Source organism: Triticum urartu, chromosome 6 (assembly GCF_003073215.2).
Source record: "Triticum urartu cultivar G1812 chromosome 6, Tu2.1, whole genome shotgun sequence".
NCBI classification, from domain to species: domain Eukaryota; kingdom Viridiplantae; phylum Streptophyta; class Magnoliopsida; order Poales; family Poaceae; genus Triticum; species Triticum urartu.
The window spans coordinates 103,153,876-103,178,262 of record NC_053027.1 but is presented as its reverse complement, the minus strand read 5'-3'; the positions used below and the strand labels follow the sequence as shown (position 1 = coordinate 103,178,262).

Sequence of the window (24,387 nt, the reverse complement as noted above, 5' to 3'; positions counted from 1 at the left end):
CTGCTGGGCTTGATCTACTCGCAGCAACGGCGAGCAACACTGGCGTGGTGGCAAAGGGTAATGATACGAGCGAAGGCGGTTGGAGGTATAGTGGTGTTGCGACAATATAGTATTGGTGCACGCGGGGCAGCGACACCAGCGGTTGGATAACCCTACATCCAGGGTTGTTTGGTTGGAGGCCTATCAGGTAGCTCCTTGGCAGGCACATATCTCGGCCTCAGGCCTCCAAAATCGGACGTTTGAGATTCCTGCCTGACTCAGACTAGTTTTTGTGGAAGCGAACCAAACAGCCCCCCTCTCTCTCATCAACATAGACGAAGGTGTTGTGGAAGTGTTTGCAAGCTTTTGTTGTTTTTCCCCACAACAAGGATGGGATTCGGGATCTCACATCATCGAGATCCACATAGGGAGTCGTCAAACCGGTAGAGTGGTTACCTCCAGGGACGACTTCAATTATAAAGATGTGCATGTTCCAGACAAAAACCCATGATCTCACCTCTCCGGCTTTATCGGGCAATGTCGACGTGCGTGCGTTGTACCTATGTTGAAGATGTTGCCTCAAAACTCGGCTTTGGAGATGAGGATCTCATTTGGAACCTTTGGTTGGATCAGTCAATATCGATGTAGCACTTTTGTTTGGTTGTTCCATCACATGTCATGTTCGTGCTGGGTTTCTGGGGATAACTGTCGTCAGATCTTTTGTGGATGGTCACATATTTCTTATTGTTTACTTTTGTAGCTCAAATTTATAACTGTATCCAAGGCAAAACATGGTGACATTTAAAAAAAAAGATGACGAAGTTAAGCATGCATCATCACAGTAACTAAGACTTCATTCCCCACTACCGTATGTTGCATCTACGGGGAACCTCGACTCAACAACACCCTGTGCTGGCACATGAGTTTAGTGAGCTAGCGCCCAAGGATATGTTGAAGAACCGCTACACGTGATGCCACAGTGGCACACACAATTGCTGGCACAAAGCTCTCCGCCACCCCTTCCGTCTTATAGGTTAAAGATGAGAAGCCTTTAGGTAGGGTTTTTGGGTAGTAGAAAGTACGTATTTGCTTTCATTAGCCTCCTCTTTAGCCTCTCATGAGTCAAAATCCTCATCTTCAGATCCTTCACCCCATTCCTTTGATGTTTACCCTTTTCTTTGGGGGCACCTATGCATCAGTTACCCTTTTCTTCTTCCTCCAACCAACCATTTTTCAGGTAAGAAAGAACTCAGAGCATGATCTCTCCCTTGCCCTAGCATGCCCCCAACGGCAGGCGAGGTCCTGTCCAAACGCTGTGTCCAGCCATGTCGTCCCCTCCTTCGGCTCGGTAGCTATCTAATCCAAGCAGTAGCAAAAACGAAAAGGCCTCGTCCTCGCCTTCGCCGGCTAGCCACTTTGTCCCCACCTCCGGCTAGGTCCTGGCTCGGTCTCGCCGGAAGCGCCATGACTGACTGCATCGCCCCCATCTCGACTGAATAATCCAAATGTGTTTTTCAAGCAAGTGATATATTTACCTGATCAAATGTAACACCTGCACCCATCAGGTTACGGTCCTTGCGGCCTTGTGGGATTTGAACCACCTAGGCATGCTGTGGCCGCCCGAGTGCAGCGGCGCCCATGCTGGGCCTTCAGACAGGCAGCAACAATGCGGTTTCCCCAGACAGCAACGCTAGAGAGTAGAGACTATCTCTCCAAGCGTCAATAATAATCGTTCAAAGCTCTCATGTTTGAGACTGGAAATAATCCTTTGCTGCTATAGAACGATTAATAATTATATAAATACAACACAAACAGGTAAATTTGACTGTACGCCATACAAATGATAATGATAGATTTCCCTCAATTTCAAAACATCCAGGGAACAAACTTCAGAAGGTGCTACGAAGTCTTGCTGAGTTTCCATATGGAGAAGAAAACATGTCACAAGGTTTGAATTCAAATGTTGTGACTCAATCTTCGATAATTGTTGACTGTTCTATAACTGTATAACTTTCCTTTAGGAAAAAACTGCCATCTGCTTATGGCCTCTACCTTGCACATGTTACAATGTCTCGGCTAGTCCATTCACCTGCCAAAACAGAACATCGACGCAAGATGAGAAGAATTCACAGCCACCATTCTGAACTGAATACTTACTTAGATCAATAATCACTAAAGATACTAAGAGCGTAAATACTTAGGTAGTTCGATGCGATGACACGTGTTACGGTGGCATATAAAATATGGTTTTATCCTAGCTAATTTTTATAAACTAGCTGAAAGTATTATTTCGGGGGAAATACCAGCAACACTAGCAAAAGTGATATTCTGTTGCATGCACTAACTTTTCCCTGATATAGCATGGGCAAGGGGTTTGAAGAAACAAACTGAGATCCGCTGTGCAAATTTCTGCACATCTATCTTTTACATATGCTTCCTGATATAGCATGGGCAAGGGGTTTATAACTTTATATACGCTTTGCTGTTAGAACATAAATAGTGACGGCATGGTTGTAAAAGAACATATTTCCATTTCCCTGTGAAGGAAATGTGGTGTATCCCGGAACCCGTAAAAATAAAGGCACAAAGAAAGGACAAGTAAATACCATCAACCAGTTGAACGAGCAGGAGACTGGGATCAGTAAATCATTACACCCAGTTATGATTTCTCCGCAGACGTCGGGATCTACTTTAAAAATACTGGGTTAGCCAACAATTACTTCCATATTGAGAATGAAGGCCAACTTACCAAGCTGGTAGAACTTCTCAGGTTAAAAGAAATGGAAAACAAAATATCCGGCCCAATCTAAATAGGAAATTTGTTAACACCAAACATACTGACACACAGTTCTATGCAGCGAAGGAAGGAATGAAAAAATCATCCGCCAGAAGATCAATGATGTTGTGCAACATGCGAACAGGTGAGCAACTGAGCATGGCTTTACAGAACATATATATTGGTTATAATAGTATAAAAATAAAAATTTATCTCGAGACCAGATGTGAAGAAACTAAGACTCGGACTATTGGTTTCCAAAAAGAAACAGTGGACCAAAACTCCATGAAATTAAGGCATCAACTATCTGTTTAGGAACTCCAGAGTCCAGACTACATTATTCAAGCATCCAGAAAACCACAAGTAGTAAAAAAAGTTCGCCTAAGCTTATTTGGAGAACCTTTCAAAGTAAATCGGTAACCTTCCTAAAAAATAACCATATCACCAATGAAACTTCATTGAAGCATCCGCAGATGAAATACTGGTGATGGTGAATGCTGGCTAGCTACTGCTTTTTCATGAACATGTGAAATGTATTGCCAAGGAAAGCCTTTTGACAGCTGACTGTAAGACAGGAAAAAATATATATGATCCTTTCTTAGAATGCTACACACTCTGTTCATTAATGCTCCCTCTGTAAAGAAATATACGATCATTTAGATCACTATATTAGTGATCTAAACGATCTTATACTTCTTTACGGAGGGAGTATAAGACGTTTTGGCGGCAGTTTAATTTAAACTGCCAAAACGTCTTATATTAATGAACAGCTGTAGCACTTCATAGCATTATGCTTCAATTACATTACTATAATCTTAAATTTCCCAAACATGGCAGCACAAATACACAATACCAAAAATGAGTTTTTTTTACGTAATTAATTTAGCAGGTCCAACATTAAATAGCAGATGGGGTAACTACAGAAAACACATTGGTGGCAGAAAATCACTGAAGCAGCAGGTATACAAGCTTTAGGAAAGAGGGATACTGAAAATTAAATTGGATGAACTCATTACCTTGTAGTTACATGATCTTCAACTACTTTATGTTCGTCTTCAGTGAACATGAACCACATGTCTTTGTTCTTCGTTCTATTTTCTTCATCGAATTCTGATATAAACATGGTATTGCTAGTCGCTATATATTGCTAATGAGTAAAATGAAAACTAACCTCGTAATAATTACAAACCTTGACGCATTATGCTTATATTGTAATTACAATAGTCAGCCAGCTTCCAGTATTTTACTCCTTTGTCTTCCATAACAGGAGTGGTCCTATGAACACGTTTCAGCATCTCTAATTCTGGCACAATTGGGAAGTACAAGAAGAAAATTAATACAGAACAGCTATATACCTTTATTTTTCTGAACAAAGCTTGGACTTTTTAAACATCACATGACAAAACAGAAGGATAAGAACGGCACCCTAACTCAAACAAGACTCAGACCTAAGTGGTGATGCACACGTCTACACCACCCACCAACTGAATTAGGCTAAATTTGGTTGTAGTAAAATAAACAACCAGTGTATGCTTGAAATGCTAAGAGAATAAAATAAACATATTCAGTTAGTTCACGTTCCGGTAAACTACCCGGCTAGTCTAAGACTTCGCATTATGCAAATTATGATCACAAAAATAAACCAAAAGTTGCAAGTAGAGGATAAATTAGTTTAAAAATTAAACCTTAGACACTCGGATTATGCCTATTTTGCATACTAAATGTTGTCAATGAAAGATTATGTGAGCTTCAAAGTAAAGGGGTTCCTCATGGTAAACCTTATTACCTATAAATAGGGATTAATTACTTTAGTTCTGATTTAAGACTGACTTTTGTATCAAATTAAAGGAAAAATATCGTGATACCAAATTCTCAGTTTGAATTTTTGATGTGTATCTCATATCGACCACCCTTTAAGTAGGACAAGTTATGACGACTTAATCAATATTATTGCCCAGACCTGGCTTTAGGGGTATTTGCTGTAAACCTCAAGCAGCCCATGGTCCACACCTTTAAACTCTAACACCAATTGTACAACTTCATGCTAGCACCAGCTAGATTCACCATAGCAACCCTCTATTTAACCTAGACTAGATTCCAAGTGAATGCTATTGTGTCCCGATGGGGAACGCAGTAAGAACTGTGATAGATCGTAGGACAAGAAACGAGATGCAAAAAGTTTATTCCATAGTGACATGGCAAAGACAAGGAGTGATATGGCACGGAGAACAAAGGGGAAGAAGTTTGGTAGGACAAAGAGTGTGTATAAAGGAGTTCATGCAACATTATTGGGCAGCCAAGGAAGATACTGGACTCAAATATAAGTTGACCAAACTAACTACACGAATATGACCAAGTGTTGATTATATTGCTTCTCTTGCATGCAACGTGCACCACATTTCTCCCACTAGCAAGACAACTTATCGTGGTGTTGTAATTAGCCAGCAACCAGGCTTGGCCTCGGCAGAATGACTCGTCTTATTTGAGGCATAAGCCCTTTCTAGTTGTGGTCCACCAACATTCAGTATGAGGTAGCAAATGTGAGTAATGTCCATAAGCTCAGGAAGATCTGACTTGAAAGGCTGCATGATGAGCATCCCGGCGGTTAACAACAACGGTGATGCCAAAATAACACCAACATCGGCGACACGAGGAAATTCCCAATGAAGTTGTGTGGCTATCTATGTTGATAAGAACAACTTGGATCTTGCTGATGTTGGCAGCATGTCAATGTATGTCTAAGGGCCCAGTGATGTGTGTCGTGGTCTTCTCAACAGGCTCACATGAAGAACACATCGATGTTTGTGGATTCCTAGTGCATGCCAATGAATGTTGAGTTGTCAATGGTTACTTGTCACACATAATAAACAAGTTGCTCCGTTCACGCTTTGATAATTAAATTTTTGTGTGAGCTGAGTCATGGTCACACCAATTGCGCATTGATAAGACAAAGACAATGGCTCTGATGACAAGTTGCCACATCCTCGTTGCTTGATCTTGGAAATTAAGTTGGCAACGCAAGACATAGCTTAGGGTGGCGATGATACGAGATCAAAGAGGAAAGGGGATTTGTAGAATAGAGAGGATGCGTAGGGATGACAACACCCATGGTAGAGATGAGACAAAAATTATTGCCTTGTGCCCCCAATATAGCAAGTCCAATCTTATAAGAATCGCACAAACATGGAACCTAATATCATTGTAACTGATTGACAAGGTAGTAACTTAAGATATAACCAAAAGAAGTGACCAAACCTAATAAATTGATGTTCGTATTAACTCCCCTTCAAAACGCATGCACTGATCACGATCTCCAGCCTTGGAAAGACAACACATTCTAATGTTGTAGTTTAGGAAAGTTATTAGTGATTGTCTCCATTGTCAGGTTTATCGAAACAAGCACATATGCTTACAAATGACTTCAACGGAGAGGTATATGTTTTCCCGTATGATGGATGAGCCATTTACCTGTGGTACACCATCTCATTTAATATGCCTTGGTGAATTGTGTTAAGCTTCATGCACTAGCCAACGCAACCAAAAGTCCGAACTGGTGAAAAGGGCCAGGCAATCCACATACACACTAAAACAGCCCCTCTCACGTGTGGCGTGGCATGTTAACACATGAATAGGCTCAGAGGTACAACTCAAGAGGCTTATACGTGGACACAGAGTGGGCAGCAGCATTTTTTGGATAAATTGCGAAAGCCAGGACTTGAAGTCAAGACCTTAGGCTCTGATACCATGTTGAGCTTCATGCACTAGCCAACGCAACCAAAAGTCTAAACTTATGGAAAGGGTCAGCTAGGCAATCCACATTTACACCATGTTAAGCTTCATGCACTAGCAAACACAGCAAAAAGTCCGAACTGATGGAAAGGGCTAGCAATCCACATATACACTTCAACACCCCCTCTCACATGTGGCGCGGGAATGTCAACATATGAAGACTCGGGGATACGGCTCAAGCGGCCTATACATGGATACAGAAGGGGTAGCAACATTTTTTGGATAAATTGCGAAAGCCAGAAGTTGAAATCGAGACCTTTGGCTCTAATACCATGTTAAGCTTCATGCACTAGCCAACGAAACCAAAAGTCTGAACTTATGGAAAGGGCTAGCTAGGCAATCCAGATTTACACCATGTTAAGCTTCATGTACTGGCCAACATAACAAAAAGTCCGAACTTGATGGAAGGGCCTAGGCAATCCACATATACACTTCAACAAATTGAATGGCTATCCTTCGAAAACACTGATATCTCATAGAACTACAGAATCTCATATCACTTGTAAGTTCATCGGATTATAAAACTCCACGCCATGCCGATATGATATGTAGTCTGATAACCAAGTGATGCACTTATTGTAAATAGCAGAGGGAAGCAAGAGAATACTGCTCCTGAAATTAATTCTTAGTTGTAATATAGAGCAACCTTATTAGCTGACCTAGCATGTCGCTTAGGATTGGAGAAAGCAAGACCATGACAGCATGCCCTTATACTAGTAGGGCCATTGTTGGCATCAAGTCTTGCTTTTAGGAGGCTTGCCAAATCTTCTATTCCTCCATGGTTCCACGATATTGCAATAACTGACCGTAACAATTTAGCACACTCTAGGGAGGGGATATCATCTTGGCATTGACATAGCATCCGTGAGATCCAAAGCAAACACGAGGGTCATCATCCTAGTAAATTTTGCTAGGCGAATGCCTAGATGGTTTGGGTGACACCAACAAAATATGGATTTTGTCAAGAGTAATAAGAGCATTACATAAGGCAAAGAGCCTCTTAAGACAAGGGTTTCACACCTAAAGTATCAGAGGGGAAAAGGACCCTAGAGGGTGGAAGATATCCCATGAAGTAGCCATCGTTGGCTCTCTTTATTGCCATCACCGTAGGAAGAAGTGAGTCGTGTTACTATGAGTCGTCCTAGGTATGCTTCTTTGAGGCCCGTCCTTTCTTCTTCTCTCAACTCTTCTCAGACTCTCTGGTACTCTTCGACAATAATTCTTCACCATTGTCTCCATGTCTCTGCCTCTATAGTGCATTTTTGCCTTTCCTTCTCCATCCTCTACAACTTCCGTCTCCACCTCTCCCCTTTGACCTGCTTGGGTTAATATGGATTGCCATTTTGTGCTTACTATATATCCTAAATTTGTTGCCATATGAGGAATATTGAATTCACTATCAATATGGATACCGTTCATCATGTCTATGTCCAATTAATCTTGCCTGTGTGCGTGTCTTAGGATCACCATGACTCTCGAATGTGCCATGAGGGATCTTTGGCTTAGTACATTCACCAAATGGTGATCTAAGTTTTCTAGCGGTGGTAGGCCAAAAATGGAAGTTGTCCAATGGTGAAAAGAGCAAGGCTTTCCACATCAAAATTGGTAGATTGGTGACACCTATAGAACACTATGCGACATTCATATTTCCATTATCGCCATTGTACGCATCCTTTTCACAGTTGCTTGTATTTTGGCAAGATAAAAAACAATGGGCCCGATGGTCTCTAACGTCTTCTTCTCGCCGCAAGGATAATGCCAGGTTGTTGTTGCATCTCAAAAATCTTACTCCACCCCTCAAGTTGGATAATTAGCTTACATTAACTTTGAATTAGTTGATTAATGCCCATGAAAGTACATACCTTAAAGTCATAGCCAATGGCTTTAATATGAACCTGCTACACCCCTCCCACAAGGAATGCAAGTATTTCGAGTAAGGGGGAGTAGAACCTTACAATCGGGTGCCATGATGAGGATATTCACAACAAAGTGGAGGAGGAGGAGGAGGAGAGAGAGAGAGAGAGAGAGGGAGAGGTGCCGAAAACGTCCTTCAAGTTGGTGCTCCCCAATAACAGTTTGCATCACTCAGTTTCAGTGGTGCAGCGTCTTCGATCCTTGCGGAAGGGGATAGGGTTCCCCTTGGCGCAGCGAAAGCCGAGGACTCACGGGAATTTCTTTGCAGTCAGTTGCTCTGCTCCCTTGCAGCTCTTCGTGTCATCTCGATGCTCTAATGCCTCCTTCGGCGACTGTCCCTGGTACCTTTCTAGCTCCTTTTGGTTGTGCGTGGACAACGGCAGGTTGCCAACAAGGTATATTCCGAGTGTAGGTGGTAGTTCTAGGGCTACTTCATGCTGCGAGGCTGGCATCCTTCTAGCTCTTGGGTGAGCAACTCTGAATCCCTACAGAGCGGTGCCTTCCGTTCCAAGGCAAGGAAGTAGGGTCCCTCTTCAGTGATAGAGATGGAAGGTGTTTTGCTTCGTCTAGTCACAAGGTGCTACATGGAGCATAATTTCCCTATGATGGTCGGTTATGTCTTGCTTAGCTGCTCCGGCCATGATTTCTTCAATGCCAAGCGTGGAGTGCTTCGTCTTTTGCAAGTTGTGTTCTTTGTTTTTCCTTTTCATAGGTGCTTGTAATGGCTGTAGTTGTGCATGCTCTCCATAAACGGGAACACAAAGCACTATAGTGGAAACAAGTTAGCCAACAGATATCAGTCATGATTTACTTGACTCAAAGGTTGGTCAAATTCCATTCTAACATGAGTCTTAAAAGAAACTTACATCCCATTGTTACAATATCATGGAGTACATATGAATAAATTAAGGTATCAACATATTACCATATGTTTCCTTTTGTGGTATCCTTTACTATCCATATCCATAAACCCTATTGTGGTACCAGTATCAGTTCCCCTCTTAAATTAATTTCACATGTATTAGTTAGTGCAAAATAACCTAGAATATCTTAGGCCTATATACTAATTACTTAATTAGTATATCCTTTCATGTCTCTACGCTAATCCAAGAAAAGGGTTAAATATTAAATCCTAATTACACGGTTAGTTATGTGGCATATAATATAAGGCTAAGGCTGAAAAGACTTCACACCTATTCACCTGGAAAAAAAGAGGTTATCATCTCTTGGATGGTTATGTCCACGTGTATTTGAAGCCACTGCCCTCTTTTAAAGATTTTGCCTCATGTTCTGTGGGACAAGGGGACACAATTCTTTTCTGGCGGGACAAATGGTCTGACTTGCCGTTGCTTCAGAAATTCCTTGAGTTACATTCTTTTACTAGAAATGAAAAAGAATCTTTGCAAAATTTTAGTGCAAGAAGGGATTGGGCTGATAACTTTCATATGTCTTTGTCTAATCAAGCATATAATCATAAGTCCCAAGTATAATCCCAGTGGTTGATCAGAATAGTAATGACAGATGGCAATGCAATGGAATTACTGACAAATTCTCCTTTATGAAAATGTATAAACAACTGATGGGAGATATTGAGGCTCTAAAAGTTTTCAAATTAATCTGGAAGAAGATTGTTTGTAGACTCAAGAATAAGATTTTCTTCTGGTTAGCTATGCATAATAGAATTAACACAAGATCCTTGCAGAAACGAAAAGGTTTCATGATGAGTGATCACTCTTGTCCTATATGTAATCATCAATGTGAAGAAACACGTATGCATCTGTTTTGGGATTGCAATTTTGCTCAAAGTTGCTGGAACACTCTCATTCCTAGAAGAAAAGCAGGTACTTCTGGTTATGAAGATACATTGTTGGCTCTTGAGGATCTACCAAATGCTATTAGTATGGAGATTGTCCTGGGATGCTGGAACATCTGGCTTCAGAGAAATGGGAAGATATTCAGAAACTCCAGTCCAACCATTCAGAATTTGGAGATATGCCCTTAAAGATGATTTGATTCTACTTTTGTTTCAAGGAGTGGTCCTCGGTAAACTTCTAGTACTATGATCATGATACCTAGAGCTGGGACTGGACAACTTTCTCTTTTATCAGTAGGCCTTTTGTAGTTTTCTTTCATTTTGCTCCCCCTATTTGTAACATGCTCCCTCCGTCCTACATTAGTGCCAAAAAGCGTCTTACATTATGGGATGGAGGGAGTACTGTTTATATTAATGAAAATTATCGTAGATCGATTGTTCTACGGTCCAGGGTTTCAAAAGAATGTCCACATGCATAACACAATTGGGTTGGAGTACTCAAACAATATGTTTATATAATACTTGCATTTATTTTTTCAATTTGTTAACCTATAGTCAGTACGCATTCATGGATGGTAGGCAAACAATTTGATGTTGGTGAAAGTTAGACACTCCCTCCAGTCTTAATGTTGACCATCTCTTCTACTGCTCCCTCCGGTCTTTAAGAAGATAGTGTTTTGAACGCTAGCACAATTACCATAATAGTACATATAATATTAGTTTCTATTTTTTATAATTCCAAAACCTAATAAAATTGTTATATTGTGCTAGTATCTTTTACACAAATCTATATATATGGTTTTCTCCCACTCAATCGAAACATTTTAGAAGATATTGGTGGTTAAAGTTTTAAAAGTTCCAAAACAGCTATGCCCAAAAAGTTATGTTTTTGTGGACTATGGGGAGTAATAAAACCTAATAAAGTACTTATATTACAAAGATATTTTCTAGAAAAAAAAATATAGGTGCAGAATGGTGTACTATAGACGACGTGAAATAATATAATAAACAAAAGTGAAAGATATCAATAAGATTGATAACTGCACAGATGAAGAAAGCTAAACAATGAGCGCAGGAAATGAAGATATATCAAGCCATAATGTCACAGACCATTCCGGGCTGCCTTCTTGATTTCTTCTGCTTCCTTTATTTGATAAAGGATATCATTAGCTTCCTCATTGTTAGCAGTATCTCCTCCTTCGATGGTTTTAGTCATGTCATCGTATCTTCTTTTTAGCTCCTTTTGCTATGAAACAAGACATAAAACGATGATCATTAATGTCAACCAAGCGAGTTGACCACACAAAAAAAGGAACTTCCCAAGATAAGTACCTTTCTGGTTGCAGCTTTGATTTCTTGTGTGGCCACACATTTTCTATCTTTATTGTCAATGCAGGTCCTCAACTTTCTGAACGAAGTTACAAGATAATTAATATGACAGTAGTGAAGTGAACTATTCCAGCAAATATGGTAGCTTGTACTTACTCAGAAGACAATGCCTCATCACACAGACAATTCAGAACCTCCAGCTTACAAGAAGGGTTCAGACTTCTATATCCTGATACACCCTGATTTAAGCAGCGAAGGGTGAAATCTTCTGCATTGAATGTCAAAGAGATGTACTCGCCTACTTTCCTTATCCATTCATCTCCATGTCTTGGATACTTATCAAAACGGCTAAGAAAAAAATAACCTCATTTACACATTTATTAACTGCATGGGCAAAATGACAAGGGAATAGCAGTTTGTTAGTATACTTACTTATCTTTGCCATTTTCTATGACAGACAGAAGATTTATGTGAACGTCAGCAACAATTGAAGACACCTCTTTGAGTTGAGTTAAGTGTCTGAGAGTTTCTTCTGGTTGTCCCTTCCCTATTTTGCAGATCTGCTTAAATCATTGGATACATTATTCTATTTATAGTACACAAGAAAAGGTCTCTTAAAGCAAGCAGGCAGCTAAGAACAGTTAAACATTTTCATTATGGAAACATATAACAAGTTTGGTGCCAGATTATAAAATAAAATGCAAATAAACTTTCTTTAGATTATAAATTGAGAAATCATAAATAATATGCCCCTCAAGTTGATGGTCTATTTTGTTAACAAGACAGAAGCAATAAGAAAACAATAGATTTTTTTAGCTTGGCAACATTCTCAGACAACCTAACTGACCATAGCTAACGCAAACCAAATTTAGAAATGAGTAGTGGATGCATCAATGATCCAATTCACACGAAATGATAAATAAAATATACCACTATTTGCTTTCTGTAATTACCTCGCCAAATGAGCGGCAGAACTCCAGAAATTGAATAGCAGCACCAACATCTTCAGGCTGCAGCTCCATACCTGCAATGCAAGTCACGAGAGTACCCCTGGGTACAACTATTTCATCCTTGAGAGCATCATTGCTCTCAGTTCGTGCCAGATTGACCTTCGGCCTCTTGGCAGCACGGACCATTCACCCCGTCGGCGCCTCCCCTTTCCTAGTTCTGCCAAATAAAACCAGATAAAGAGATCTATCAACTAGAACAAAAATCTAAAATCCCTCATGGCAAGCATCAGCTTCAGATTACTTACTTGCACCTGCTGCAGTTGCAGTCATTCCTGCATTTGGGGCATTCCCAGGCCTCCTTCTTCAACACCTCATCCGCAATCAAAGGGTACCTGTTAAACAAAGAGAGCATCAACAAACAAACCCAAACAGGATTGCCTACCACAGGCTCTAAGAAAAAAAGCAGAGAGGAAATTATTCTACCTGTTACATATGCAACTCTTGCAGTATCTGAGAGGGCACTTGCCCCTCTTATTGGACCCCTTACAATCTGCCGTGACCCCTGTTTTCCTCTGACGGCACTGAGGAATAGCAAAACAGAAAGAAAAAATTAAACGAAAGAGCATTTACTTTTTTACAGAAACAGTAGGACTCTGCTGCATACTTTCTATAGATTTTGGTTTATATTACAAGCAGGAAAGGAAAAGGAGCTGAGGGCAGTTGGAGCTGCTTTAGAGAGGTGGTTGGAGATTGGGGCCCTCGCTTGGACTCTCTGGATGATCCGCAATAGACTTGTGATTCAGCGCATTCCGCTTCGACGTGCTACTGACGCCCTCTTCAAACTGTCTGGTTACTTGCAGCTTTGGCGGCCACTTAGCCGCCCCCAAGACCGGGACGCCATCTCCGCCTTCATCACCGGCCTCCGCTCGATGGATGTCCGTTTGTCGCCGCCGCCACCCCCCGAGCCGGATTAGGGGCCCGACGCGTTCTCCCCCCCCCCCCCCCCCCCCCGGCCATTCTTTCTCTTTTTCTTTTGTTTGGGCTTGTTGAGCTGTGCCCTCAGCAGAACCTATTGTACTTCTTGTCGTGAGACTTGGGTGTGTGAGTTGTGGACTAGTCCTTGTATGGTTGCTCTGTGGCTGTTTGCTTTATCTATAAAGCGGGGCGAAAGCCTTTTTCGGTAAAGGAGCTGAGGGCTAAGAGGCCCCTAGAACGATATAACTTCCATATAGAAAGGTTAGGCAATCTCTGTTTTAGGCTGGAAATGCAGTTGATGCAGCTGGTCAGTATGTCGGGAGCTCCAATTTGGACAAAAATATTGCCAGCAGGCTCTAGCGAAAAGACATCTGAAAAATAAGTGGTCTCTGATCTCCATCACATCTTCTCCACGCATAACACAGTAGTAGTCCTCAATGAAGAAATTCCTTCAGTGAAGCATATCTCTGGTATTAAGTCTGTCTTGCAGGAGAAGCCAGAAGAAAACCTTGTGTTTCTTTTGACAGGAAGATCCGATATCGGCGTATCAGCTTCTTTTAGCAGATGATTTGTCAGGGCTTTTGAAGAAAGCAGTGAATGATGGGAACTGACGGACATGAAGATCACCAGAACAGCTCCGGGAATTTCACATCTATTGTTTGCTGATGACAGTACCCTGTTCATCCAAGCAAAACAACAACAGGCTGAGGTTGTGAAGAATGTAATACATAAATTTGAGGGGTACACTGGACAGTTGCCAACTTCACAAAAAAGCTCGCTCTTGTTCAGTAGCGCATGGCAGGTGGAAAGACAAGAGGAGGTGAAATCCACACTAGGAAAGGTGCACGTTTGAAGAGAAATACCTAGGCAATATTCCAACCTATCAATGAAAGATTTACTGAGCGGCTCTCGAATTGGAATGAAAATTCATGTATATGGCAACAAAAGAGGTGTTGGTCCAATCAGTGGCGCAGGCTCTTCCAACATACACCATGAGTGTTTTTAAAGTTCCCTCAAGTTCCCATAACGATTACATGACGGCCATTAGGCAGTTTTGGTGGGGGGAAGATGCAGGAAAAAGATAGTGCATTGGGCATCGTGGGACAGTTCGATCAAACCGAAAATACGCGGAAGTATGGGATTTACAGACACAAAGTGCTTCAACCAGGCTCTGTTAGTTCGGAAGGCATGGAGGCTTATCGAGTCGGCGGAGGATTTATGTGCTCGGTTTTGTAAAGGTGAGGTACTACAACTAATAATGTCCTTGATACAGTTTTTACCGGTGAAGCATCCCAAGCATGGAGAGGAATTGAGTTCGGTTTGGAACTGCTTAAAAAGGGGGATAGTTACGAGAATCGGTAATCGTAATTTTATTCGAGTCTGGAGGGATAATTAGATCCCGAAGGAACCTTCACTGAAGATTCAGGGTAGCAGGAGACGTTCAAGGATACAACGTGTGGTCTCCTGTTGTCGGACGGTGACAGTGGAATGAACCTTTGATAAGGGAAGTTTTCTAGCCAGATGATGCTGAGTTGACCGTGAAGATTAAAGTATCGAGAGGAGACCTTGAGGACACCCATGTGTGGCACTTTGAGAGCCGTGGATAGGGTTGCCTACAACCTGAAGCATGCTGACCCGGCGATGGTGAGCAGCAGTAACAATCCTGATGGGGAGCAGTCCATGTGGTCGCTGATTTGGAAAGCGCCTGTGCCAAGCAAAATTAGAGTTTTTGGCTGGAGACTGGCGTCAGACAATCTAGCCACTAAAAGAAACAAATGGTGAACGTCCCTGGAAGCTGACAACATTTGTAACATATGTGGGTGTGCTTAAGAAAATGGCTTTCATGCGGTGGTGAACTGCACTAAAGCCCGTGCGTTAAGGGAGAAACTCCGAGTTGTGTGGGACATTCCCGATGAGTATGTCTTTCAGTATTCAGAACCAGAGTGGCTCCTTCTGCTCCTCTCTAGAATCAGACCTGGGCAGCGCGGTCTCGTGCTTCTTATGCTGTGGTGTGCGTGGAACCTAAGAGCATCTCCAACAGCAGTCCTAAAAACGCAGCCATGCCCAGAAAACTTCTTTTTAGGTCACTTGGGGCAAAAAAAACGCCCCCAATAGAAGCCCTATAGGTATGTGGTGCCCAAAAATTTTTAGGCCCCGCCCAAAATATTGCTACAACTGATGCAAATATACATCACCACCAGCAGTTGCCCAAAAATCAATTCGGCTGCGGTGGGAACCCCAACAAGTGAAACTTTGCGCCGCCGACTTGCCTCCCACCGCGATCGCCGCCGGAGGCCGCCGCCGCCACTCCATCGGCTGCACCCAGCCCCGCCGGCCGAGACATCTGCCACGACCCCCTCCGCCGCCGCCGCCGATTCCGGCTGTTCCCCTGCCCATACGCCGGCCAAAATGGTCGCAGCCACACTATCGTCGGCTGCCGAGGTCGATTAGCAGCCGGGAGACCTCCAATCGACCAGCGAGACCACCGCCGAGCCGCAGGTCCCTTCGGAGCTCTCAGCACCCGGGCGGCGCGGCGCCGTCGGAGTTGGCCGCACCCCCCGGCTCCCCACCAGTCCCTGGCCCCCCCCTGGCGCCTTTCCTAGGTGGCCAGGCGGGCATCTCGGCCCCAGGGAGCTACTGGAGACAAAATCGAGCTCGGTGCCCCGGTGACAATCGGATCCGCCTCCTGGCCTGCCTATCGTCGGATCCTTATGACAGCACCCAAGCTGAAACTTAGGGCACCAGTTTTAGGTCTGCTGGAAAAGCAGAAAACATTTCTGGTGACCAAGAAGCTTCTCTCTCCACACCTAAATCCAGTTTTAGGGCACCAAATTATTGGGCTGCTGCTGAAGATGCTCTAAGGGATGACCTTGTGCAAGGTCAGGGACGGAGCTTTGTCACAAGTTCAGGTCAACTTTCTTCAGAACTATGTGTATACGTTGTCAACGGAGATGCCTCCCAGCAAGGACGGAAAGGGCAAAAGTCCTCTTGTTGCGCCTGCCTGAAGAATGGAACAGAGTCATCGAGAACTTCGGAACAGATGGGTGTTTCAAACAACACGAGATCGACTAAGAGCAACTCCAACGCAGTGACCCAAATCGTCCGCCTGCATCCTTTTGCTTCCGCGTGGACAAAAGACAATGCCCAACACGGGGACCCATTTCCATTTTCTGGCTGTTCTGTGTCTGCGCGGACCCATTTCAGTCTCAAATTTGGGACACATTTGGGTCCGAGGCGGACACAAAGTGGACGTTTTCTGTATCCTTTTCGTCCGCCTGCATCCGCTGCATGCCCCGCGTGGCCCACCCGCCATCCAGCCACACAACTTTTTCTCTCTCCCCTCTCTCTCTTCCCCGCCATAGCGCAGTTGACGCCTCCCCTGCTGTGCCGCGCTCGCGTGCTTGCCCTGGCCGCGCCGCGCAGCCGCTCTCACCCCGCTTGCGACCTCCCTCGGCCTCGAGGACCTCACACAACCAGGGCCAAGGGACATGGAGGAGGCACGAGGTGCAGCGGCTCCATAGCGCGCGACTCCCAGGCGCAGCGGCGAGCGGCACCTGCTCACGACCCCAAGGTGCAGCAGCGCACATGCGGCGAGCTCGGGGCGGGCGCGGCGAGCGGGGCGGCGAGCTCGGGGCGGGCGCGACGAGCGGGGCGGTGAGCTCGGGCCGGGCGCGGCAAGCTCGAGGTGGGCGCGGCGAGCGAACCGGCGCGCTCGGGGCCCGCAGGGCAGCGAGCTCGGACCGGGCGCAACGAGCTTGGGGCGAGCGCGACGAGCGGGGCAGCGAGCTGCGACGACGCTGCTGCGACCGGTGCGGCCACGGGCCACCCTGCGAGGTCCTCCTCACCAGTGAGCAGGAGGTGCGGCGGCGGACGCTCGGGACAGTTCACCCACCAGGTGTTCGACAGAATGTCGGGACGGATATGTCAACAAATGGGTTCGTCCCCGTTGGGCGCACCGGCTGACCCAATTGAGAAAGCGGACATGGACAGGCGGACGGCCGACCCAAACGGATAACGGACAAAAAGCAGACAAAATCAATGTCTGTTTGGGTCGGCCAGTTGGAGTTGCTCTAAGCCTCCCCCTGGAGGGCTGAGAGTGATTGTGGCTCTCCCCTGCTCATATCTTGGCATGCCTCTCTGATAAAATATTCAAACGTCAGGATTTCCAAGAATTGCAAAAAATATTGCTGGTTGGAAGGCAAAATTGGTTTCTTCTGCTGGTGGGCAACCCTGGTGCGTTTTGTGCTCTCTGCTCTGCCTATATTTCAGCTGTTGGCGGTGGATCAGCCCAAATGGGTCATCAAGCAGATCGATAAGCTCAGAAGGGACTTCCTATGGGCTGAGTCTAATGCCATCAGCAGCGGGTAAGGGCCTGCTGTGTTGGTCCCAAGTTTGTATGCCCCTGAGTCTAGGTGGACTTGGCATCCCTGACTCGGCTGCTCAAGGGAAGGCCCTTAAACTTAAAGTTCTCTGGCTGTGGCAAAACGCAACGGACACAGACAAACCTTGGCATGGTCTACCCCGTCCATGTGACAAGGAGGTCAAAGGCCTGTTTGTTGCCAGCACTTCCATCACAGAAACTGGCCGTTCTCTGTCGCTCTCAAACAATCACGGGTTAAATGGCCTCGCCCCATTTATTATTGCCTGCCCAAAGCTCTACAAGCATAGTTGGAAAAGAAACATCTCAGTTGCGGATGGCCTGGCTGATAAAAGATGGATTACACACATAAAGAGGAACCCAGACTCTGAGGTCCTAATTGAACACATTGATTTCTGGCAAAAATCCTCTGCCTTCTCTCTGTCCGATGTGTTGGATAAGGTGGAATGGAAGTGGACTGAAAATAAGAAATATACTGCCAGCTCCGCCTACACTATTCAATTTATTTGCAAAGTTGATTCTCCCCTCAAGAAGCTTATATGGCAAATCAAGCTCCCCACGAAGGTCAAATTCTTTTCGTGGCTGAATGTTCAAGGAAAATGCCTAACTGCGGATTATCTTGCTAGAAGGAAGAGATGGCCACATGAACCCATTTGCTCCCTTTGCATGTGTGGCCATGAGGCACTGCGCCTATTTGTTCACTGTCCTCTCGCTGCAGGGATATGGGGGCCTTTTCCTCGTGAGGTTAAATTTTCCCTTCCCTTTGATGCCGAATGGTAACACTGAAAGTTTGCTAAACTGGTGTTTTGTTTTACAGGATGAATTCCAGAGCCACTGGGAAGCTGGTGGGGTGGTGGTCCAGTTAAAGGTAAGCTCGTCTTCTGAAGCATTAATCCTAGTGGATATACCAAGTGCTCTGAGGGCCTCTGCCACCACTGCTGTCTGGTGGATACCAAGACTTAATCCATCGATCCGTGTGTGGCTTTCCTGCCCTCAATGGTGAGGTGCCCCCTCGAGTTACAAGTTATGGTTTCCCTGATTATTTCGAGCCTGCGTGGCAAAACGGAAACCAAAGCAAGGTGACCCCAACACAGGGATGACATGGAGACATGTCGTGATCACTGCAACACCACAACAGCATCCGATGGAGCAGCAACCTTCACTACTGCAGCACGCAGCAGCAGTAAACAGTGGATCCAAGTCCAGCACAGCCCAGCACTGCCATTCGAGGTGCCACTCCAGGTCTTGTGGTCTGATGTTCAATCCTTTCGTTCTGACCGGCAGCGACGTCGACTAAATCACCTTTAATGGCTGGTCACGTGCACAGCCGCTGGGAAAGCAATACACAACACACAACAGAAGGCACATAGTTTGCAAAACAAAACAAAAATGGCAGCAGAAGGAGCACTACTAGGACGCACAGCAACATGAGTACAAACACCACACTAAAAGAATATGTACGAGACTCCACAGGATATGTACTATTTTTATGAAACAAATGCTGCAAAATCAGCAAGTGATGATGTGCCATCACTACGTTTCTGAATATAAAGATCGACAAATATCATTTTAATTCAGCTTATCAAAACAGTATTATATTACCGTTTTTAGAAGGACAAATATCCATACCTATGACAAGAGTAATTCAATGGCAGAAAATATCACATAAGCTGAATTTCAGTTTACTTGTTCCAACCATTACCTATTAATTAATACTCCCTCCGTCCGGAAATACTTGTCATCAAAATGAACAAAAGGGGACGTATCTAGACGTATTTTAATTCTAGATGCATCCCCTTTTATCCATTTTGATGACAAGTATTTTCGGACGGAGGGAGTATAATACTGTTTTGATAAGTAGTATAACTAGAGCGATATGGCACTTCAACTAAATCTATATTATTTCAATGTGGGTTCCAAGTTGAATACTTATTTCCTAGGAGGAGGTGTTATCAGCATATGTATGATTCATCAACTATCATCTCTGAACCTTATCTTCTTCAGAACCTAATTGTCAAAGTGGTGGAACCAAAATCACAGCTGCCCCTAATGCAAACACGAATTGAACTAAAAAGTGCAGCACTAAGAAGCACAACACGGCATTTAAGTGGTTATACGATCGTCTTGTTTCATGCAACAGATTGCTGGGCACAGTACCCCAAATGTAAAGATCGATACAAACATGAGGGATCGTCCAACGATTATGGCGGTTCCCTAGAAATAGGCAATATAACAGCACTAACCTAATGGAACGATGTATAGCATCCTCAACAATTAGTCCCTACGAGAATGTATCATATCCTCACTTTCAATATTCATAGGACAATCAATCATCCATGAGCAGTGCCAAGAATTTATCTACCAAGTGCACTACAGACAAGATAAATAGCACAGATATCTAGTACCAATTTGGAAGGATAATTAGTCTTCCGGCGAGGGATGGATGTCTGCCAGAAATGATTTGACACAAAATAAATCCCAGGACTAATTATAATGATTATAAGCATCCTAAGAGCAGGCATTATATGCAAACTAAGATATCCGGAGCACAGGAGTAGCATGTACTCCAGTATCCAAGAAACTGGCATTGACATAAGAAGATACAGATGTTTTAGGTGCAAAAACAATTAAACAAGCTAGTAGTCAGATGTTAGTGGCCTGTGCCAATTACCCCTGAAGCCCGAGACCAGTACTAGTCGTGGGACACTACGCTAGTACTTATCGGCACGAAAGTTCTTCCTCTCAATCTGCATCGGATCCTGTGAATTCCTGAAGTAATCGTAGCGGGAGCGTAACACTACTACACTAGACGTCCATGAACATGCATCTAGAGGATAAAATTAGCGTACGAGGGGCTCACCTGGTGGCATGTCCACGCATCGACGGGGACGCTGAGGATGTTCGCCTCCGGAACAGCGCCAACCTCGTCGCCGGGGCGACGCCATCCCAGGCGCCGCCGTCGCTCTCCTCAGCACCCACCTCGGAGCCGGCGCCGCTCCGCTCCGAGGGGACGCCGCTCGTAGACCAGCCTTTTGCCGGCGGAGGACGGGGAACAATCCCACGACCGGAGCTGCCATCCTTGCACTGGTCACCATGGGCATTGTTTTTTGAGGAGTTAGATGTAGTTCACAGATCTAGATTCAGATCTAGGGTTGTCGTTCAAGATAGAGAACCCATCGTCACGCGTTTTAAGCCACGGATCTAGGGCATCATCAGATCTAGTCTGATGAGGTCGAGAAGGAGTCGTCGTTGCAAGGCGGCGCTCCTCCTCCTTGTACGAAGTTGGCGGTGAGTCCCAACTCTCATACTCATACTCTTCCTGCTCCCTTTGAAACTTCGGACGAAACTCAACTTTGTTGCGAACTAAATCTGATAGATCCTCTTTGTCGTTGTCGAAGCGAAGCTTGCCATTAGCATCATGCTTAGAGAACGGACCACATGAACGATCCATCACCACCACAACCACAAAAGAGAAGAATAGAAGTTTTTTTTTAGGAAAAGAGAAGAAGAGAAGTGGTGGTGAGAAAAAAGTGCGAGGACAAACCTAGATGTAGAAAACCCTAAACATGGGATCAAGACAACCCATCTATAAGTACCCGATGAGGATGTGCAACTTGGGGCTAGAAACAAGAGGGCCGGAATGGGCTGATGGGATGGGCCAACTTGGAGCTAGAGTGAAGGGGGCGGGACGGGCTGTACATGAACTTAATTTGAAAGGCCTACGTATGCTTCCATGACTGATGGATAACTCTTAGCAGACATGGCCCCAACCCAACTAGTATGTGGTCCACCACGGCAGCATTTGAAGGCCCTCAATCCGCAAGGTTGAATAGGAATCCCCAACTAGGATTTCGCCATCACCTCGCTCCGCCGCCGTCCCACCAGATCCAGGCGACGTACGCGAGGAGTGAGATGGCAACGAGCTTTCCAACATGGAGAAAGAGACAAGAGACTGCGGCGAGCTCGAAACCGGATCTAGGATCCCATGTGAGATCGCCGCCTTGCACAGGAGAAGAGCGAGTTGCAACCCCTAGATGCAAATGCACAACGCTTGTTTGGACCACCACCCAGACCTCATGGAGCGCCACTTTGGCCACTGTCGCATCCCAAACCAACCGCCAGAGAACTCGACATCTGCCCTCCCAAGGGCTCTCCGCATCGTAATCATAGACCTCGGCCAAGGCCTGGAACTTGTTTCGCCGACCACACTATGAGACAGGGAGGCGCCGGAGAGTAGGGAAGGAGAGACGAAACCATGATCGAAATTGGGGAAGATAGGGCGGCGTGCGAGTCGCCACGAGAGCCGCCATGATAGGAGAGAGGAGCGTACACCGCTTCACTTCCACAGACATAGTTCTCAAAAGTCGCTAACATGTACAAATCAAATGGGGAGATAAATCTAGATCATCAATTCTCTCTCTAGTTGTAAAATGTTAACTCTGAAGCTACCATCACAACCCACAAATTACAAACGAAACTGCAATAAGCTCTTGTTGCACCATTTGGGCCATCTGATTTAACCACATGTATGCCGCGAACCAGAGAATAAGGACTTTTTTGGTTGCTTTCCTAGTTACTTTGTGCCTGGCCTGAGGGCTGCCTGAAACATGCCCTGAGTCTTGTTTGATCTGTGCCTGAGAAATAAAATGAGTGCCTGGCCTAAGTGCATGCAACCATCAATCATTAGCCTGCCTTGAATCGCGTGCAACATAGTTAGCCTGGCCCAGGCATCCTCCATCGTGGGCCTTGCCCTGTCTAGGCTTCTAATCGCAAGTAAAACAGGGGCCCCACGGGAGACTTTTCTGAAAACGTTAATCGTCTAGCTTCTACTATGTTCTAAGCATTTACTCAAGCCAGGTTCCCACCCAAACATGTACATCTCAGACTTGCCTGCCCAGGCAGAAATCATCAACGACACATGATTGTACCAGGCACACTATTATTCCAGGCATAAACTCCAAGGTAGCAACGATACTGACCCTAGTTGTAACACCCCAGTGTCATGCTACAATTACCTTCTGTGATTAAACTAATTATTTTTCAAACAGTTCTTAATCACCTTTGTTCAATATACCATTTGAAATTTCAGTCAATTTAAATTCAAGTGAAGTTTGAAGTTGCCCAAAAGTTGCTGGAAAAATGTTCAGCATTTGTCAAAAATTCCATAACAATTATTTGGTAAGGAACACAACATCACTTTTGTGCAAAGATGAGCATTAGTAATTAAAACGGCACCAATTCAGCATTTTTAAATGCTATCCTATTTATGAAAAATACCAAATGAGTTTTTCTGGTCTCTAAAATATTTTTTGCACTGTCTATAATCACCAGGGATTTAATGAGACACCTCCCAAAAATTTCTTAAATAAAATAATTGACCAAATAATTCCCTTTCTATCTTTGTTAAATAAACAAAAGATTTTATTTAAAAAAAAGAAAGAGCACGGGCCACTGTGCACTGGGCCAAGTGCACAGTGCCTGGCCCGAGCCAGCTGGCCCAAATAAGCCGACCCACTCCCCATCCCCGGTCGCTTCCTGTTCCTCTAACTGGGCGTGACAGCGCGCGCCCGTCGCCGCCCAGCCACCTCGTCGGCGACGCCCCGCGAGGGGATAAGGGCAGCCCCGACGCCTCGGGCTCCCTCCCCCTCATCCACTCCCCCTGGACGCCTCCTCCATTCTTCCCCTTTCCTCTGGCCTCTCCCTCTCGCTCGGGTGCTCACCCAAGCAGAGCCGTCGCCGCCGCCCTTCGTCGTCTCCACGTCCACCGTGCCTCCCACGCGGCCTGGCCGTGCTCATCGGCACCGCCGTGGACCGCCACGACCACTAGTGCCGCTGGTTGGAGCCAGGAAGCAGCACATCGAGCAGATCGAGCCGCCCCTCTCTTTTCGGGCTCCGACGATCTTCTCTGTCTCCGGCCGCCTCTGCGCTCCTAAGCTGTCGCAGATTTTTCTTAGCCGCTCGGTGAGATCCTCCCTCCCTCCATTCTTCTCCTCGCACCGCGTGTTTCCCCCTAGCTAGCTCGTCGCCGTTGTCGTGAGCTCGTCACCGCAGATCACCCCACCGTCGTGGCCACCGTGGCCCGAGCTCGCATTCGAGCTCGTAGTCGAGCTCCTGGGGCTCGTAGGAGCCCAACACCACTCTCCGCATCGCTTGCCGTGCCCCGTAGCGCCGAAACCACCTTCGCCCAAAGTCCGGCGCCGCCCGCGGTGGTCGCCGTTGACGTTCTCGGTCGCCTCAGCCGCTCCCGCCGATGCCGTTCGACACGGCTTCGTCTCCACGTTCGAATGCGACCAGCCGTGACCGTTTTGGAGCCCCGTAGCGCGATCCTCGTTCGCGCCCGAACTGTCGTCTGCCGCGCTCGTCACCGACATTGGTTCCGGCCATCCCCGCGTGTTCCGACGACGTAGATAGACGCGGGGCACTCTCCTCGTTCGAACACAAGAAACATCGCTCGATTTGGTGTCCCGTAGACGAATCCCGACGC

The 24,387-nt window shown here is 45.3% G+C and overlaps 1 protein-coding gene across 1 annotated transcript; it reads right to left on the bottom strand.

Moving 5' to 3' along the window:
* Nucleotides 1-1,754: 1,754 nt before the first annotated feature.
* Nucleotides 1,755-21,041, bottom strand: LOC125515984. Its single transcript, XM_048681464.1, has 12 exons — nucleotides 20,764-21,041; nucleotides 13,034-13,131; nucleotides 12,856-12,942; nucleotides 12,554-12,767; nucleotides 12,033-12,160; nucleotides 11,757-11,948; nucleotides 11,604-11,679; nucleotides 11,382-11,517; nucleotides 3,945-4,058; nucleotides 3,772-3,865; nucleotides 2,586-2,665; nucleotides 1,755-2,068 (listed from the first exon to the last, which is right to left on the bottom strand). The coding sequence occupies exons 4-11, from the start codon at nucleotides 12,734-12,736 to the stop codon at nucleotides 2,629-2,631; spliced, it is 960 nt and encodes a 319-aa protein (XP_048537421.1). The 5' UTR covers nucleotides 12,737-12,767; nucleotides 12,856-12,942; nucleotides 13,034-13,131; nucleotides 20,764-21,041; the 3' UTR covers nucleotides 1,755-2,068; nucleotides 2,586-2,628.
* Nucleotides 21,042-24,387: the final 3,346 nt, after the last annotated feature.